Source organism: Ips typographus, linkage group LG7, assembly GCF_016097725.1.
Source record: "Ips typographus isolate SLU linkage group LG7, UJ_Ityp_2.0, whole genome shotgun sequence".
Classification (NCBI taxonomy): Eukaryota; Metazoa; Arthropoda; class Insecta; order Coleoptera; family Curculionidae; genus Ips; species Ips typographus.
The window spans coordinates 5,360,238-5,378,302 of NC_138428.1; the positions used below are offsets into that span (position 1 = coordinate 5,360,238).

At 42.3% G+C, this 18,065-nt stretch overlaps 9 protein-coding genes and 1 non-coding gene across 12 annotated transcripts; 5 read left to right on the top strand and 5 right to left on the bottom strand.

The window, feature by feature from the left end:
* Nucleotides 1-905: 905 nt before the first annotated feature.
* LOC145732106 (replication protein A 70 kDa DNA-binding subunit-like) lies at nt 906-13,550 on the bottom strand. The gene is made up of 10 exons (XM_081984174.1): nt 13,499-13,550; nt 3,208-3,312; nt 2,638-3,158; nt 2,423-2,585; nt 2,159-2,363; nt 1,990-2,102; nt 1,670-1,945; nt 1,409-1,621; nt 1,161-1,355; nt 906-1,108 (listed from the first exon to the last, which is right to left on the bottom strand). Exons 2-10 carry the CDS (start codon nt 3,238-3,240, stop codon nt 998-1,000), a joined length of 1,830 nt encoding a protein of 609 aa, XP_081840300.1. The 5' UTR covers nt 3,241-3,312; nt 13,499-13,550; the 3' UTR covers nt 906-997.
* On the top strand, nt 3,603-4,825 carry LOC145732143 (transcription termination factor 3, mitochondrial-like). Its single transcript, XM_081984226.1, has 3 exons — nt 3,603-4,186; nt 4,240-4,454; nt 4,509-4,825. Exons 1-3 carry the CDS (start codon nt 3,654-3,656, stop codon nt 4,784-4,786), a joined length of 1,026 nt encoding a protein of 341 aa, XP_081840352.1. The 5' UTR covers nt 3,603-3,653; the 3' UTR covers nt 4,787-4,825.
* Nucleotides 4,833-5,493, top strand: LOC145732184 (uncharacterized). Its single transcript, XM_081984294.1, has 3 exons — nt 4,833-4,974; nt 5,026-5,177; nt 5,231-5,493. The coding sequence occupies exons 1-3, from the start codon at nt 4,909-4,911 to the stop codon at nt 5,451-5,453; spliced, it is 441 nt and encodes a 146-aa protein (XP_081840420.1). The 5' UTR covers nt 4,833-4,908; the 3' UTR covers nt 5,454-5,493.
* Nucleotides 5,612-6,743, bottom strand: LOC145732154 (uncharacterized). The gene is made up of 4 exons (XM_081984244.1): nt 6,457-6,743; nt 6,143-6,402; nt 5,923-6,086; nt 5,612-5,869 (listed from the first exon to the last, which is right to left on the bottom strand). Exons 1-4 carry the CDS (start codon nt 6,741-6,743, stop codon nt 5,678-5,680), a joined length of 903 nt encoding a protein of 300 aa, XP_081840370.1. The 3' UTR covers nt 5,612-5,677.
* On the bottom strand, nt 6,794-10,107 carry LOC145732090 (A disintegrin and metalloproteinase with thrombospondin motifs 12-like). Its single transcript, XM_081984143.1, has 15 exons — nt 9,913-10,107; nt 9,505-9,863; nt 9,239-9,449; nt 9,039-9,175; nt 8,776-8,987; nt 8,581-8,724; nt 8,381-8,530; nt 8,213-8,328; nt 8,011-8,162; nt 7,748-7,957; nt 7,577-7,685; nt 7,385-7,509; nt 7,209-7,329; nt 7,023-7,149; nt 6,794-6,968 (listed from the first exon to the last, which is right to left on the bottom strand). The coding sequence occupies exons 1-15, from the start codon at nt 10,034-10,036 to the stop codon at nt 6,794-6,796; spliced, it is 2,472 nt and encodes an 823-aa protein (XP_081840269.1). The 5' UTR covers nt 10,037-10,107.
* Nucleotides 10,268-11,243, top strand: LOC145732166 (endoglucanase-like). The gene is made up of 3 exons (XM_081984266.1): nt 10,268-10,410; nt 10,462-10,761; nt 10,813-11,243. Exons 1-3 carry the CDS (start codon nt 10,380-10,382, stop codon nt 11,202-11,204), a joined length of 723 nt encoding a protein of 240 aa, XP_081840392.1. The 5' UTR covers nt 10,268-10,379; the 3' UTR covers nt 11,205-11,243.
* LOC145732104 (pentatricopeptide repeat-containing protein 1, mitochondrial) lies at nt 11,272-13,489 on the top strand. The gene is made up of 3 exons (XM_081984170.1): nt 11,272-12,738; nt 12,790-12,950; nt 13,002-13,489. Exons 1-3 carry the CDS (start codon nt 11,431-11,433, stop codon nt 13,402-13,404), a joined length of 1,872 nt encoding a protein of 623 aa, XP_081840296.1. The 5' UTR covers nt 11,272-11,430; the 3' UTR covers nt 13,405-13,489.
* A 215-nt stretch (nt 13,551-13,765) lies between the features above and the next one.
* LOC145732163 (uncharacterized) lies at nt 13,766-15,381 on the bottom strand. 2 transcript variants are annotated; one of them, XM_081984262.1, is made up of 5 exons: nt 15,097-15,377; nt 14,722-14,781; nt 14,448-14,666; nt 14,121-14,392; nt 13,766-14,043 (listed from the first exon to the last, which is right to left on the bottom strand). In XM_081984262.1, the coding sequence occupies exons 1-5, from the start codon at nt 15,274-15,276 to the stop codon at nt 14,019-14,021; spliced, it is 756 nt and encodes a 251-aa protein (XP_081840388.1). In that variant the 5' UTR covers nt 15,277-15,377; the 3' UTR covers nt 13,766-14,018. The 2 variants fall into 2 exon arrangements, with proteins under 2 accessions (XP_081840388.1, XP_081840389.1); XM_081984263.1 differs by lacking the exon at nt 14,722-14,781 and having other exon boundaries at nt 15,097-15,381.
* A 269-nt stretch (nt 15,382-15,650) lies between these two features.
* On the top strand, nt 15,651-15,724 carry TRNAI-AAU (transfer RNA isoleucine (anticodon AAU)). The gene has a single exon. It is a non-coding gene; the product is annotated as a tRNA-Ile (tRNA).
* Nucleotides 15,725-15,751: 27 nt separating this feature from the next.
* On the bottom strand, nt 15,752-18,020 carry Tbce (Tubulin-binding cofactor E). 2 transcript variants are annotated; one of them, XM_081984181.1, is made up of 7 exons: nt 17,720-18,020; nt 17,443-17,665; nt 17,189-17,392; nt 16,957-17,136; nt 16,506-16,902; nt 16,149-16,452; nt 15,752-16,100 (listed from the first exon to the last, which is right to left on the bottom strand). In XM_081984181.1, the coding sequence occupies exons 2-7, from the start codon at nt 17,640-17,642 to the stop codon at nt 15,799-15,801; spliced, it is 1,587 nt and encodes a 528-aa protein (XP_081840307.1). In that variant the 5' UTR covers nt 17,643-17,665; nt 17,720-18,020; the 3' UTR covers nt 15,752-15,798. The 2 variants fall into 2 exon arrangements, with proteins under 2 accessions (XP_081840307.1, XP_081840308.1); XM_081984182.1 differs by having other exon boundaries at nt 17,443-17,675; nt 17,718-18,020.
* Nucleotides 18,021-18,065: the final 45 nt, after the last annotated feature.

The following is an 18,065-nucleotide window of genomic DNA, read 5'->3' on the forward strand; positions in this document are numbered from 1 at the left end:
TCAAAGTTTCTTCACTATAAAATGTAAAATGTTTTATTGTTTTTCTAATTATTAATATCAAGTTTTGATAAAAAAAAAGGTGTGTACTAGAGTAAATTAGTAGTAAGTGGTACCATAATGCTTTTACCAACGCAAATTCAATAATACTATAGATAACACTACAACATACTGTTTGTGATGCTATTTTATACTGTATAGGTAATAAGTTATTTATCAACAAAAGAGTAATTCAATAAGTCATTTCCAACAAGACTTTCATAAGCTTTAAATAAGTTGGAGTTTTTTTCGGGACTAGGAAACTTAGGAAACTTGCTGCTGCTCTTGGTTCATAATCTGACACCCTCAATCACTCACAAAACTCACGAACAACACAAATATGAAACTTGAACTCTAATTTAATACCTTTTAGCACTTTAGTGAACGATATTCAAATTTTAAATTCAAAATAGATGTCACAGTGACAACTAGGAAATTAGTCGTTTTCTTTCGGATCTAAACACGATATGATCCAAAGGTCACGTGGCGTGCGTATAATTTTGTAATCATGAGGTCATGTGATTTTTAGAAAAAAATGAAGTGGTTCCCCCAAATTTTAAGTCTTCATGGCCTCCTATTTAAGATGGAAATCTAGATTTATAATGTTTTCTGTGGTTCTGACATTAGATTTGAAAGTAAAATCATATTCTTCAATTTTGGTTCGTTTTTTTATAACATTGACAACGCATTATAATAATCAGGGTGATACTTATTTGACACATTTTGTGCAGTAATTGCGTCGATAACAGGATTCTGTGATTGGTTAAAAAAGCAGCAAGCTGAAGTGTCAACATTGTCAAGAAAAACATCCTGTCAAACACTGTAAGCCAACCAACTTAATTAGTCTAATTAGGTGATTCAAAATCAGGTTTAAAAAAAAGCATTTAGAATTTATGTGGAATAACTACAAAGAAAATAAATAAATCATTCAAAAAAATTGAAATAAGAATAGAAAAAACTTTTAGTTATCATTCACGACAAACTGTTTGATATTACGAATCAAGTAAGAGTTGTATTCCTCGTGGTTGACGGGCGATGCGCGTACTGCCACGATTTTAAGGCGTTCCTCGTCCTACGCGCATACAAAATTACACTCATAAACAACGAACTAAAACGAAACTTACCCGATAATTATCCATTTTGGCGCGACATTTCAAAATATACTCTTGAAAGTGGCAGTTTTGTAAAGCTTCTCTAAAGCTGACCTGGTCCTGTTCGGACAATCGGCCTGCCTCGTCCGCCGTCATTCCCAACACTTTTTCCGCCTCATCGTTGAACATGCTCACCCATTGGTTGCCGCTCCAGTCGCCTATGTTCATCTGTGTTTGCAAATTTTGACAAATAAAAACGTCAAAACACTTAAAACACGTACGCTGCACATGAATCGATACTTGAAGTTCTCAAAGTCTTTCTGGCATTTTTCGCATCGGTACGTGCCATCTTGATCGATCACCTTCTTGTTGCATTCCGGAGTAGGACAAGCCTTGTACAGAGCGTTCTCGGTGCGAAACAGCAACACCGTTGCTTTGGATTGGAAGAAATCGCCTCTCACCGTGTCTGTAGTGCCCAGCTTCCGATCAACCACCTAACCACGCTTTTGAGTACCCAATTGCCAAGCTACTAATCCGCTCACCTCTTTCAGGCACATCCAGGGGGCGCTGCCCCCTCCCACACCACCCGTTCGAGCGCTCAAGTCGGTTGTTTGGATGTTAGCCCCCTCCTGACCGTACCAACCTTGCAATTGATGCGCCTCCTTCATGTCCGGATCGATTTTCATTGTGGTGCGTCCTATAGTGCTCAAATTTTTCCCTCCACCAAACTCCCCCACTCTTGCTCCTTTTAAGGCAATCACGGGATTGTCGGTGCGATCAAACGACTCGGCTTGCGATCCCCACAAAGTCAACGCCACCTAACAACACTCAACTAAACTTTTCAAACGTTTTCAAAACTTACAGTGGCGCCGGATTGATCTAAAAGTTGGATTTCCCGTTTTTTAAGCTCGCGCCCCGTTGTTCTAGCTGTTAGGGACTGTACCTCACTCACTGAGACTGCCACTCCAATAATGTCTAAACAACAAACTGTTAGACTCCTTTCTAACCACAAAAATAAACGAAAAACCTACCAACGAACTCATTTGGTTCCAACTGGGCAATCTTACTGATTGGAACAAAATTATATTGAGTCTGAAGCTGAGGCATATTGTCGTCCAGACACTCCTCAACAACAGTTTCGCTGGTCATTGTCATCTCATAATCATTGTTTGTGGTGTTAAATTTCTTGTTTGCAGGTTTTAGCATGCATTTAGTGATGTAGTACACTTTATCAACCTAACAACCAATAACAGAAATTTGAATACTCAGCATAGTTTGTAATTGCACAAAATCACCTGGATAACATTATAATATTTGTCCACCATCTCCCCGAAAGCTGTACACCGAATTTCCCCACTCTCATCAGCCAAATCCATACTAAACAGCTGGCCAGAGCTTTTGCTATTACTCCAAGTGCGTATATCCCCCTTGCTCACAACTCTAGCTTTAATCACCCACCTGAGCAAAAATTTAGTCAAAAAACATCCACAAACCCCCCCAAATTGCTTACTTATTCTGATAGGGGCTTAAACTGCTAATAGGATGTGTCAGTTCACCCCTAAAACTTGGCTGTACACTTTGGCTAACATTTGCCTGGTTTATCAACCTGGGCATTTTACTTGGACGTTCATCACTTCTATTATCCTCTGGCTCTCTGTGTTTAGGCGGTTCCGGTTTAGGAGCGCCTTCAGAGAAGGGAACTGGATCTCCCAGTTTTTCACCAACCTCATCACCATCTTTAACCAGTTCAAAGTCCACAATCAACAGCACTCGGTTGTCTTTGCCCTCAGTGTTGTTGATAACGCTTGTAATGTATTTAAGCACTTTAATTACGCTGAATCTGGGCAGGCCTCTTTCTCCTGCTTTGTTGTAAGTGGCTGCCGTCATCATGGCGAAAGACAGGCTGGTTTGTCCATCCGACAAGAACATCCGGTACCGGTCTTTATCCGGCTGACCGCTGCCCGTGTTCATTTTTTTTGTGGTGATCACTTGGATTATGGGCTCTACATAGTCGTTGCCCCGCATTATAGCCTAGAATCACAAGTGTAACCTCAAAACTATGCAATTCACTCAAACTTACATCCAAGGCTCCTTTGGACAGTTCCACAGACATGTTAAGCGCTATTTTGATAAGACACAACTCTGTAAATTCCTTTTAAGGGGCTCACAATTTTTGGCGGCAGATCTGACAAGACAACAAAAAAGTGAGGTTAGTTTCATTTAGCTGTCTCTTTTCAACTTAATAATATCTGTCAAATGCAATGTTGCCAAGTGACGTTCTAAGCTTAAAGCATTTTTTTGAGGTTTTTATGCTTTCCAACACTCCTTCAACTTCAAAATAGCACACCCTCAAGCACTGAAAGCTTTTAAGGATAATAAATCTCAGTTTTCACTCTCTTAAATACCGACTTTCCGTAAAAAAACTCCCCAAAATGCGACAACGCCGCACCTTAACCTCAAAACAAAACAGTGAGGTTAGTTTTTCTTCATTTCACTACTAAAAACAAAACAAAATTCTGTTTCAATATGCTAAAAAGAGTCCCGCAGACGTCTTTCAGTAAACTGCTACACCTGAGACTGTCTCACGTAGCCCCACTGAACCAAAACGACACAACGCCTAACATAGCAAACAGCTTAGAAGTGGTGGATGGCTCTAAACCGCAAAAATCAGTGCTTGAGCCCCTTGATGAAGACATTTCGCACGTTGGAACCTACCTGAAGCCCACGTACAACGTGGCCGCTTACGCCAACAAGTCGGAGCTGATCCAGCAACTGGTTCAGTTGGGGGTCAATTTGCACTACATTGAAAAGAAATTGCCAGAAGCCATGAAATTTCTGTTGCAGTGCAAATTTGGCTTGATTAAAGATCACATAAGGTTTCTGAACGATTTAGGGGTAGAACTGGTGGATGTGGCTCAAGTTATTACCAAAAATCCTCTCATTTTGAAAGAAAGTTTGGAGGACTTGGAGGTGCGAATCAACTATTTGAAGTTTAAAAAATTTGATAATGAAGGGGTGGCCAGGATTATAAGCAAAAATCCCTTCTGGTTAACTCACAGGTGAGTACATAGTGAGTTTGTAGTGTTAGAGTGTGGTTGAAAGTGTGTTGTAGCACCCAGGATATTGATGCCAAATTAGGATATTTTCAGTATACATTTTACCTAACAGGAGAACAAGTCCGTCAAGTAGCTCTAGCAAAGCCCCAGCTGATTACTTTCAGTCAAAGTCACATTAAAACCAGCATGTTTGTACTGAAAGAAGAAATGGGTTTTACTCAAGAAGATTTAAAGGAGATTATACTTGTTAAACCTGGATTATACATGAACAGTATGGGTTTCTGTTTAGATTGGAGTGAGTTATAAGTAAAAAGCTGTTTTTCAGCTCAGGACAGGATACTAAAAAGCTTTGATTATGTGCATAATGTCATGAAAATTTCCCATGAAAGCATATTAAAAAATTTAGGGGTTTTAACGTGTCGAGACAAGAAACTGAAGCAAAGACATCAGTTTCTAGTTAAACTGAAACGAGACCAGTTTGACCCTACTAAACCAAACTACATTAGTCTCCTGGATTTGGTTAAAGGCTCCGATGTTCACTTTGCCACTGAAGTGGCAAAAAGTACCATAAATGAATATAATTTGTTTCTGAAAACTTTGTAAATTTAGGTTAAAATGTCATTAAATTTGTTGTGTGTATAATGTCAATTTTATTGCTGCTGTTGGGGCTCACTTTAACTGAGGCCTGCCCTCAGTGTAGCCCAATCTATGTGCCTCCATGCAACATGAAATTTCCTTACGGCGATGAAAACGATATGAGTACTGACATGTCCAGCAATGATACTAACATGGTGGTTTGAGTGTAAGTTGAAAATTGAAAATATTTAATGAATCAACTCCAGGTGGTATGCCGGGACTTTATCAATATAGTACCGGAATACGGGCGTTGTCCTTTTCCCCCTGAAGATCCTGATGATTTGAGCCTGTCCGACCCATACGTGATTTGTCCGGAATTCGCCCCAATACCGGGAAGACCAGTTCAAATCCCCGAAGGGTGAGTTTCAGTAGAAACTGTACAGAAATTAGTACAAACGAGGGTTTTGAAAGGGTCACACCAGCGCACGTGCTGGCTCAGTGCCAGGGCTGCGACGTGCAACTCACCCCCGATGGGACTGCGGTCAATTTCAAATGCTCCAACTGCTACGACCTGCCCGATACACATCGAGACGCTGATTTGTCATCCAGGGACCTGATCTACACCACGTATTTTATTGAAATTGCCAATTATACGTCGGTTAATGTTAGCGGACGGGAGAATTTCAAGCCTTAAGTTTGTGCGATTAGTTTAATATACCTGTCTCCTGTGATAACTGTTTTTAGTGAGATAAGCGGTATATTCCCACTCTCTTCCATCTTGCACAGAGGGAATGACCGTTAGATTTGAAACCTATTGCAATGATGCCACTTTTTGTGCTGTAACAGCTAAACTTTTTCTTGACCAATCACAAACACTCTGCTATATTAACTTCAAATTAATTGACATTGACAAACAAATTATGTTTTGTCACTTTTGACAGTTGTTGTAGTGACGTTGGTGGTGGTAATAGTGGACAAAGCCGTAGCAGCCATGTTCTTGCTTTTCTGGTTCTCTTCACTGGTCTTACCGGTTTTAACTAGCTCTTTCAAGGCTTTGACAGCCTCTTTTCCTTTGTACGTCTTTGATTTAGTTTTGTCCTCCTCCAGGTCCTGTGAGTAGTCAAACTACAATAACAGTTTAACCCATTTTACTATGTGTAAACCTTGAGCAGGACATCTTCAGGATCTGTGTCCCCCTCTAAAGGGGCTGGAATTTTTTTAATTTTCTTCAAAGGGTAAACCAGCAGAGTTTGGTTTGGCTCCAGGTCCAGAACGTAGGAGGTATTGCTGTTGAGTTTGTCGGTGTGGGACTTGGAGGTTGTGGTACCTACACAAAGGTTTTTGTGGTGGTCAGGGAGATATTATATATGATCTGAGTATTACGGTGAGTTTTGGCCATTTGCGAGTCAGTTTTGCAGACTAACGGTAAGGTGATGGGTGATGAGGTTTCAGTGGTGGTGGCTTCATCAGACTCGGTGGTGTTGCGGCTGTGACGTGGGTGTCTTCGTCGAGCTGGTTTGGGCTGCATTTTAACCCACACATCCCCCAGGTGAGAGTGAGGGATGTAGTGGATGTACCGTTTGGTTTTGCACAGTTTCTCCGAGGTGCACACTTTTGTGGTACCAGGAGGAGGGTCTGGACACCTCCAAACCAAAATTCATATCACACACTATTGGAGTGTAATAGAGAGCAACTACCGATCATCCTCCACAAGAATAAACTCTCCTACAGGGTTGGGGTTCTCTTCAACGCACTCCACTCCACGCTTCCTCACACCAGGTTTGCCTTTGCAAGCGTTGCATTCGCCCCATTTCCCCGCCCTCCATTTGGTGGGGCAGGGGTGGGCGTTGCAGTGTTGCGAGGGCGTTTCCGGTCGGGGCAGTTCGGCGCAGAAACCGTCGCTCACTTTCCCCGCCCGAGCTTCAAAACAGTGCAGCCGGGCAGTTTGGATGCCGCCCCCGCATCGCGCAGAACACCCGCCCATGTCTCCAACTTCCCAGTGGAATTTGGCTTCCTCAGGGTTGTCGTCTTCGATCACCGCGTACTGGTACTGGTAGCCAGGATTGCGTTTCTCCAAAAGAGCACTTTAAAAATTAAATCTTCTTTGAGGGGGCCTTTAATGGTTAGTTTTTCTTGGTTGGGGGCAGTGTGGGTGTACACCCCTTCCAGTTTCTTTCCGAATGCGTACACTCCGTCGTTTTGTTCAGTGCTGCAATGTTGCCGTTATTACTGTCATAAATTAATGATCTAGTTGCACTTGTACTAATCTCCATTAAGGAAAAAGTGTTTCTCCGTTTTGTCTGTGATTGCTATTAGGTTGGGGGAGGGCGCCAGCTCTTCGATTTGTACTTTACGCACCCCAGTGGGCAGCACTGTCACTGCAGTGTAATCTGCTTGTTTATAACCAAAAATCAATACCAAAATAACCTTCAAAATTCATAAAAGTAACCTTTATCCCCCAGGTCTCTAAAAACCTCCTTGATAATCTTACACCCTGTACCATCTCCGTTACAAATTCCGCAGGCATCTTCAACAGCCACCGAGTTGAGCATATTGTCACAACCTACTTTCTGCAAACGTTTTCACCATAAACCTTATTCACCTATTACTATACAAGGTGATTACCCAACACTCCCCATTAACACACACATGTTTCTGGCCGGGTTTACATCGGGTCCCATCCCTAACAACCGGATTTAGCTGGGTATTCTCACCCTCCTCGTTGGTGCACCACAGCGCGCAAACGGCGTCTACAAGAAGTAAATAACCACGTCCCTGTAATATACGTCAAAGCCACGCCTCTCTGTTTTAAAAAACCTGGATTTAAGTAGGCCTTGTATCGGTGTTTTTTGCCTTCTTCATCAAGGATGTCGTTGTAGCTGTCACATTGTTGTTGTCTGAATGAGGTGCTGTTGTCCGGACAGTTCTATATGATTATTATAGTTTGGTTAGAGCTTTACTAATTACAGGGTGGACCAAGTTTATTACATCAGGATTGCAAATTTTGTAACGAATTTTATCGCCGTCACAGTAGCGTCCCCCATTGGCGGGCAAAGGATTGTTGCACTCCCTCAGGGCGTAGGAGATTCCGCGCCCGCAAGATCTAGTGCACGGTGACCACGGACCCCACGAGCCCCAATCACCGTCCACCGTTTCAGGTCTCTGTCCCGATTTCACGCATTTCCCTTGGAAACACCACTGCAACTCATTTAACATGTCATGTTATATTGCCTTTTTGGTGTTTACTCTACCATGTTTTCATCACACTTGGTGCCGTCAGCCGGTGGTTTTCCTAAGGAAAAACACTCCAACTTGTCCTGCGCGCCCTCTTTGGGTGGTTTAAGGCAGCGCAGCTCTTGACACACGTTCGCCCTGCTCTCTTCAGTGGGACAAGGCTCTGAACCTGACCAATCAGAGTAGTAGAGATATGACAAGTGGAGAGGGGAGACCAACCGGGGACTGTAAACTCGCACTGGGAGTTCCAATCGTAGACCACGCCCGGTAAGACAGGTTTAAACGAATAAGGAGTGGGGGCCGGTCTGTCCATTAAGCATTCAGCCAATCCACGCCTGTAAAACCACACCCTTCAGTTGTTTAGAGCGGCAGAACAGTTGTACGTACTGAAACAGTTGAGTTACGGCCTTTTTGCTGCATTCCGACCATCTCACAGCGGACAAGTTGGTGTTGGGGGACATAATATAGGGTGTACCATCCGTGGGGTCTTCAGGTAAACACCCAGACAACTTGGGGTCATCGTCCAGAGCCCCCAACCTACAATAAAGTCCAAATTACTACGAGTTCTAAACTCGTCTTAAACTTGCAAGTGTCCAATTTGGTGGGCGACCACTAGACCCATCTCCAAACCGTTGTCTTCACAGTACCCGCAATTTCTCTCTTTCTTACAGGGTGTACCAACAAAACTTTGACCTACCACCTCACAGTCAGTACCGTGACATATGTCCAACCTAAATACAAACCCTTGTGTGTAAATGGTTTAATTACTCTCTCTAAAGGACCTGGTGAACAACAAAGAAACATCGGCGTGTCCTAGACTGTCTTCTGAAGGATTGAACTTGCCCTGCCACTTGCAGAAACTTTCCAAAGTTTTTTTGGGGTTGTGGGTGATTGTTAAATCCAGCTCCTTCTCCTCCTTTTCCAAATAGAGTAGACGCACTAGCACCAGGTCGATTTGCTGGCCAATGGACGCGTCGTGGACGTAGTCGGAGGCCTACAAACTTTCTCTCAGACAGTTGCTAGACTAGAAAGTACACGTGCACACCATGTTGAGTACTGTCAAGATGTAACGTTCCCGATTTAAATCACGGTGGTACTCCAGAAACCTTTTATCACACACCACCATGGTTTCAATGTAACGATCAGAGTAGGAGTCGTTGGTGAACCTTTTCACTCTAACTCCTTATAGGAGTTAGACGAACCTTTCAGTTAGTTAAACAAAACTGAGATGGAATACCACCATACCAACATCTTCCTCACTAGGGGCTTTGTTAGGGTTGCGGCACTTTTTCTCGCTCCCAGCCACTTTGCCTGCAAACAAAAAATCGAAATCCTCAAACTCCTCGGGGGTATCCCGTCTGTAGACCACGTGCAGGTGGTGTCCCTCCTCGTTGGGTTCGTGATCCTCCAAGGGCTCTATGAAGTATCGACGGCCCTTTAAGGTAAGCCCTCCCACCTGTTATTTGATTTTTTTATTATAAACTCTCTAAAGGGTTTTAAAATTCCCCTACCAAACCGTCGCAAGTGCTCAAAGCCACCTTCGAACCTCTCACCCCCCTAATCCGCCCCCGGTAGTAACACAACCGGTCCGGAGCCTCACGGAACTCACTCCCACCGTCTCTTTTCGTTTCAATCACGACATCAGGGGAGACCAGAGGATAGTTGGGCCACAAAACGGCATGAAGATGCTTGTTGTTGGCGTGTAACCCCAGATGAATAGCGTCCGGGTCTTTTACGGACCTTTTGGTGCGCGGCGAGTGAAATAGGGGTTCGTGGAAGGTGGGGAGGGTGAAGGAGACAAAATCCCCGGTCAGGGTTAACGTGTGAGGTACTGACAACTCGTAATCCTCGATGTGACGCGTGTAACGCCCTTTTAAAACACCCCCGTGGATTTGGAAGGTTTTTTCAGGCTGACTTACCGTTAACTGGGTGTTTTCGGGCACCTACCACCCCAAAAATGAGCCAGACAATTGCAGAAAACGACCACATTTGCAAATGACAGTGACGTGTGTAACTAACATGAAAATATTTACCAGCCATCATGTGTATAATTAGAGCAATTTCGTAATCTTTCAAGAGCCGATAACTGACTGTATAAACAAAGTGTTAATAAGTACTCATTGTTTGTTTTAACTCTTCAAGAGGTTGCCAAATTGTGTAAAAGCATCACCATTGGTCAGGAAAAAGCACAAACGCTCTACCACTAAATTGTGATAGAAGCTGAGTTGTCAAATGTCTTTTTTGGTTGAATTTAGTGGAACCACATCCTTTAGTGAAGTAGGAACCTCTTCAACAGCTACTTTGATAAGATTTCCGTCCACTTAATATATAAAATGCCACAATTAAGGCTCCGAGTACTTTGTTTGTCGCTTTTACTAGTTTCAAAATGAAGTTGGTTATTTTACTAGCCTTGACTGGTATGTATACGGTTTTAGTTTGAATTTAAGTGGCTTATTTTGGATTAACAGTGGCAGCGGTGTGGTCTGAAGAATCCCCCGAAATCATTCCGGTGGAGGGTGGTATCAGCGGTGATGGTATCACCACCAGGTACTGGGATTGCTGTAAACCTTCCTGCGGATGGAGCTACGAAACCCACCAAACTACAGCGGTACAAACCTGTGCCATTGACGGAGTCACGCCCGTTAACGACACCGTCCAATCAGGATGCGACGCTGACGGTAGCGGTGACGCCTTCACTTGCAACAACAACCAACCCTGGATCGTTAACTCCACCCTCTCTTACGGGTTTGTAGCCGCCTCCTTTTCCGGTAAAGAGACACTGTCCACACTGTATGGCTACTAAAAATCAATAATTCTAGGTGGTTACGACGTGACACAGTGTTGTCACTGTCTCATACTGAACTTCAAAGGCGAGCTAGAAGGAAAGTCATTGGTGGCGTTGATCACCAACACTGGGGATCCCTTGAGCGAGAACCACTTTGACATTGAAATCCCCGGAGGGGGCGTGGGAGTCTACCCCTACGGATGCTACAAACAGTGGGGCGCCGACGTCGAACACGGTTGGGGTGAACAGTACGGGGGCCTGTCCACCAAGGAGGAGTGTTCCCAACTCCCCACCGCTCTCCAAACGGGTTGCGAATGGCGTTGGGACTTTATGGAGGGAGTGGCCAATCCTAATGTCACTTTTTATCAGGTCGAGTGTCCACTCGAACTGAAAAACATCGCCAAATGTACGCGTAACGATGAATAATTGCACACAAAAGTTTAAATAAATTAGTTGTCAACATCATTTTTACCTCCTCTTATAGTAACTAAATTACGTCAAAAAGCAGAAAAAACTGTAAAAACAAACAAACACGGATCACTATTGACACGATAAAGTACCGTAACCGGTCTATTAACCACTCCCATTTAACTGGTCAGCGTGCGCACTTAGGTTATGTTTTACTTCAGACTGTAAACAAACCCCCAAAAACATGTTTAAATTGAAATTATGCACAAACTGGGCGTGGAAATGCCTGAATCAGACACAGGCGGCCCCTTTCTTAACCTTAACCAGGACATTCAACCAACAGAGAAAGTGGCGGGAGCCTCAAACCCACCCCAAACCCATTTCGAATGAAAGCGAACAAGACTTCCTAGTCAGGGCTAAATTGAACCCTGATCAATTCGGAGACCCCACTGCAGAGCCTGAGGAACTCGACGAAGGAGATATCGAGGAAGAAAGGTACTTTACTGAGCAACCAGCTCCTAGCAGTCGTTTATCCACTCAGAAATATGCAGATATAATTAAAAGCTTTATAAAGCAACGTAGAATTAAAGAGGCTATTGATGTTTTGGAGGTGAGGATGCTGGAACAAGACAGAGTGAAACCAGAAGGTTACATTTACAACTTGCTGCTGGGGGCCTGTGGTCGTGTGGGATACACAAAAAAAGCTTTCATGCTTTATAATGACATGAAAAAACGCGGAATTAAAGTGCATCCAGGAGCTTACACTGCTCTGTTCAATGCTTGCTCAAACAGCCCCTGGCCTACCACCGATGGGCTTGAACGTGCCAGAAAGTTGTATGATATAATGATCGAAAAAGGGTATCAACCTAATGATACCAATTATAATGCAATGATTAAGGCTTTCGGTCGGTGTGGTGATCTATCAATGGCTTTTGCCTTGGTGGATGAAATGCAGCAAAACGGTTTATCAGTTAACAATGATACTGTTAATTTTCTATTACAAAGCTGCATCACTGATACAGAAGCAGGCTTTCGGCATTCCCTGCTTGTATGGAGGAAGCTTGTACAAAAACACATCCAACCCAATGTGTACACATTTAATTTGTTACTAAGATGTGTCAGGGATTGTGGTTTAGGAGACTTAGAAGCCACTGAAACTGTTATAAAGAAGTTAATTGAGAGTAGTGACAGACTGCAGCTTGGAGAGCCTGATCAAAATGACACATTGAAGCTGGAAGACTCAGAAGTGGCACTAGAACCACACCATGTGGATCAGAGACCCAACCTACTGGCTGTCAAGCCCCATCTAGGCAGTGTAATGGCAATTTCTGAGGTAAAAGCCCCAGAAGATAGATTGATACTGCTGGGAGGTTGTAAAGGCTTTTTGGAGACAATGACTCAGTACAAATGTACTCCAGACATTAAAACGTTCACCCTACTTTTGGACTGCATTCCAAACAGTTTGGCGGCTGAGAAAGAGGTGTTGGTGTGGTTGCGCAAATTAAATGTCACGCCAGATTTGGATTTTTACAATATTCTCATGAAAAAACGAGTAAGTTAGAAATTTGAGAATAAACAGGCTTTCAGCTGGTTTTTTTTTAAGGCATGGAGAGGTGACTATGAAGGAGCCCAGGCATTGCTAAAAACCCTGAAACAACTAAAAATGCGTCCCAACGTGATGACTTATGGTGTGCTGGCCACCGGCTGTCAAACTGGAGAACAAGCTCAGGCCCTACTAAAAGAAATGACCGCAGTGGGCTACACGTAAGACCTTACAATTCCCTGGAAACTTAACCTTAAAATACATAATTCCAGGTTGAACAATGCAATTTTAGGGGCTATGCTAAAACAAGCCTGCTTCACGGCAAACTTCAAGTACGTGTTCGATATTATGGAACTGTGCCTAGAACACGCAGTGCCGGTCGATCAGAAATTCCTGGACCTACTGAAAACGTTCAAGAAAAAATGCGGCTGGAAACGCGACAACAAGGAAATGAGTAAGAAAGAAGTGGAACAGTTTAGAGTGTTCAACGAGCGTTACAAGACGTGGTTGACTGAGGTGCAAATTGACGAGTCGGAGCAAGCGCATCCTTGGCAACAGTTCAGACAGGAAAATCGTGAAAATGAACACTACAAAGCTAAAGAGTCGGCTCGGTTCAAACCGCGCAGATTGTCTAGGTTTAAAGTGAAAACATCCAAAAAATATTCACAACATTAAAATGGACTTTTAGTTTGTAAGTTTTGACTGTGATAAAATGTAAAATACAGGTTGGGGGGCTGAAAGCCCCAATTAGAACTTTGAATTAACTTACCATTTATTTGCAGTAAAATCCATTTAGCGGCTGTAAAGAGGTGAAACTAAGGTATTTCTGTAAAAAAATCAATAAAATCAATGGGATTTAACTAAAAATAAAAGATTTTTCGAAAAGTTTGACGTTAACACTAACCGACGCCGCAATTTAACTGACAGATGACAGAAAGTTGAAAGAGCGGTGTTGCCACACTGCTTGTGGTTAGGTTACCAAACAGATGCAGTCATTTTGAAGTTCAGAGATATGGGCACAAATTAAACCAAATCAAAGAAAAAAGTACTATTTATTACTTTAGAAACATATTCACCAACATAAATATAATACATTCAAAGGTTTAATGCTTACAAGTGAAAGGGTGATTGTAATAAACTAAAATATAAGTTCTTTCTGTATACAAATAAAGTATTCAAATATAAAAACATGACAAATCAGGGTATAAAATGAAAAACAACATACTTTAAGAAGGTGTAAACGTCACTAACACACCACATGTACAGTCCAGTTTTATAAATGTACTTATTTACTCATCATCAAAGTAGTGAACCCTGAAATCCAAAAAAATGTTGAGAAGTATACTAGATCAGGCTAATCTGGTTTGGTTTTTCCTCTAGAATTGACTTACCGTTCTTTGCCTGTTCGTCTCTTGCTAAGTCGTCTGGCGTTTACATGCATAGCTAAATCTAAACGATTAACTCGTTTCCGGTTTGCCCTTAACTCTTTATCGTCGTACTGTTTCGCTTTTTCCACTTTGGCCATGTATTTAGCAATCAGATCTTTACAGTCCATGTTATCCTCGGGTTCCCAAGAGTTTTGCGACGCCGGGTATCCTTTCCAAGAAATCAGAAAGTCCCGCTTTCCATTTTTGTGAAAATAAACGTCCAGAATACGGTCCACCTAAATGTAATCCTAACTCTAGCTATGTGAAAGTGGGTTAAACCAAGAAACTAACCACAAACTCCTGGTTTTCATCCCAATCATCTCCCTCACCCTTCTTCCCTTTGGGGTCTTTTTTCTTCTTTTTGTTTTTTGATTTGAACTCCTTGATCAGGTCGGCGCAGTCCAATGTGTCTTCCGGTTCCCACGTGTCACTTTCCTCCGTGTAGCCCTTCCAGCGGATCAGGTAATGACGCACCCCTTTGATACGTTTCTCCTCCAGGATTGACTCCACCTACAAAAAAATTACCAGTTAAAAAACATGCAAGGTTGCCATTGGTTGGCCTTACTTCATATTCCATATCCTCATCTTGTGCTAGTGGATCACTATCTTCTTTTGAGGTACCCGCCTAAATAATTAATTTTGTTCTAAGTCATGTGACTAATTGTCAGAAAATGTGACACCATCTTGCTCCAGGGAAATTCAAAATGACATAATTTGACAGTTGGCCAAAGTAGCCTTTGGTTAAATTACGTCAAATTCACTCAAAAGGAATGAAACCCTGGTCACATGACTAGCTGTTTATATCTGATTTTCTGGGAAAGATTATGGACAACCCTGACTAAAGAAACTAGCCTTTTGAACTATAAAATCAGAAAAGCTAAGCCTCAACCTTTGAGGCTTTAATAAAGTGCCCCCCCGTTACACAAACTGAACCACTAACCTCAGTTTCCACCAGTTCGTTACTCTTCTTGGATTTCTTCCCTTTGGCCCCACCACTTTTACGTTTCTTCTTGGGGGACTCTTTCAGAACCTCATCCTCGGCATTACCGTTCTGTTGCGGAACGATACCGTTTTCGGTTTCGGATGCTTTTTGCGAGCTACGGCCCCTTTTCCGTTTCATCTGCACAAGTTTTTTCAGGAAAAAATCGCAAACAAAACACAAACACGGATAAAAACGCTAAATTCACTCCAAAATGCAAAGCGAAAGGACGCTATCTATATTACACGTCACTTGTCATTTACTGTGTACCAATTTACAACGTTGCCAGTTTATACAGTATATTTGTTATTCTGGTGAACTAAAAAAACCCACTATCCAAAAACAAAATTTTTCAAAATCTTGTATAGTTAAAACGACCCACAAATTTATTACCATAATTTTAGTGGAAACAGATAATTGTTAAATCACAAGAGATTTTTAGTAGTGGCAACACTGCTTTCAAAACATAATCATGTTGAGGTAAGTAAAAGAGTTTTTGCCACTGTACTCCAGGAGGCCCATTAGCTCAGTTGGTTAGAGCGTCGTGCTAATAACGCGAAGGTCGCGGGTTCGATCCCCTCATGGGCCATTACTTTTTTTTTTTTTTTTAAAGCACTTTTATTAATAAAACAATTGCAGGTAAAAAATATTAAATAATATCAGCTAAGCATTAATACTTTTAACGTATATGGTGTCGTTATTTTTGACACTAAAGTGGCCTAACTCTTTAGTGTCATCATCTAGTGGGACCTCAAAACCATCGTCGGTTCGACAGACCAGATCGGGGGCCCCGTCGAGCTTAAACAGGCGCCGAACTAGAATGCGCAGCTTTTGCACTATCATATCAGGTCCTACACGTTTGGTAACCGTCCTGTCTTTATGGTTTAAATTTAACGTAATCAGGTGGTTTTGGAGTTTGTTGCTCCCCTTCAGTTTGACTTCCCCTGGTTCCAGTTCTCCATGCACTACAACAAGATGTTACTGGAGAAGCATCAGTTATATGTAAAGGTTACATTTAATTAAATCCAGGTAGCGGTGGTGTTCTTGCAAAAATTCTAGTTGTTGGGGAGTGTTTTTGACTTGGAGCCACTGCCTGCCATATTTTTTCATATAATCGTACTCACACCCCCTTCTGAACTCATCTCCAGCCCTAAACTCCCCCACAAGTTGCCTACCATTGTAGTTTTTTAATGAAGCAATTCTGGCTATTACTAAAGCCATGGCTGTGTCCGGGTCTTCGGTGTTTAGCACTGGATTGTTTATAAATCTCAATTCTTCCAAGTTGGGAAGCCTGTTTAGTTCCCCAACTGATCTCCACTATAAAACCAACACACAATAAACACTTTCAGGTTACAACCCTCCCTGAATACCTCTTTGATATTATTATTACTAAGGCACAACTTGGTTAAATGGTGGAAATAGTCCACTTTGGGGGCGTCAGTGTGAAAGTTTACCACTTCCAAACCTACACTATCCAGGGACAGTTCTTGTAAAGTGGGTATATGCCTCAATTTGAGTACTTCCTCCCAACTGCCAATCATATTCCCTTCCAAGTCCAACAGTTCAAGGTTGTTAAAGTGATTTGGGGTGTCAGTGGTTAAATCAGTTATGTCATTGTTATTAGCCCTTAATTCGTTAATATTAGGAAAAACCTGAGAAAGCCACTTTAGGTCCTTCCAAGTTAAATGCATAAAACCACACACAAGTACTGTCACATTAGGGAAAGTCCCCTTGAAACCTTCCACAGGAAATTCTAATTGATTCTCACTGAAACCAGGCAACTTGAAATAGAATCTAGTCTCAATAATAATAATAACCCACCTGACATTCAGCCAATATAAGCTATCAAGCTGACTGCAAATATCAAATATTTGTGACCATGAAGTCAGTAAATTCCTGGACAAATCCAACTGACTCAACTGAGGGAACAAATTTCTTAGGTCACCAATAGTGCTAACAAGCCCTGATTGGACACTAACCACTTCAAGAGACTGAAAGTCACTGAAACTGCCCCATTAACTCTCTTGACACAACAAAGCAAAGTAATCCCAACCTTTGTCTAGTCTGAACCTTGTCAAACCCAACAAACTCTATAAACGGTGCCTTAATGCTCTTCTGCAGGTTGTCAATCTCCTGCTGTCGCACCTTGCGTTCAACCTCACTCTCTTTCTTGCCATACTTGCTGGTTATGGCCTCAACCAAGCTGGTACCAAAGTTAAGCTTCTCGCGCCGTACAAAAGAACCCGCCGTAGGCTGTCTGCAAACCCTTACTGCATCACGTTTCAAAAAATTCCACTGCAAACTTACTTGGTGGTAAAGTACTGCACCCCATTAATACTACCATTGTGTTTGCCCCTGCTGGGGTCGTCCCACTCAATTCCATACCACTTGCCTGGGTAGCCTGGAAGGGACCCAATGTAACGCACTGTACCGCGGTACCCCCCTGAATCAACGCGGCCCCCTAAAGCTTCTGTGGTGTCTTTGCTCACCATGTTAGGGGTTTTCATGCAATAAGGTTAGGAACCTTAAACTGAAATGAAACCAAAAAGTTTCTCACCACAGCACAAGTTTTGAGGGTTTTTACCTTAGCTGGAACATTAATAAATAGGAAATCACAGTTTTTCTTTGATGTTGTTTTTCGAAATTGGCTCAAAATGTCATTGTAACTTTGACGTTTGTTTCTGTCTTTTTCTAGGTTATCTCGTACAGCTTTCGCCTTCTTTGTCTGACGTTGCGCCCCGACAAATATCTAATAATTTACGTTTAGCCTTTTTTTATTATTTAATTAATTATGTAACTGCAGTTTATTTAAAGCAAATTAAAACCATCTACTTAGCTAAGAAAACTAGTCCTGTTTCTGTCGCACTTATAAGAAACGACAAGGACCACCTTTTTGTATACATATAGGCTATTACAAAACTACATTCATC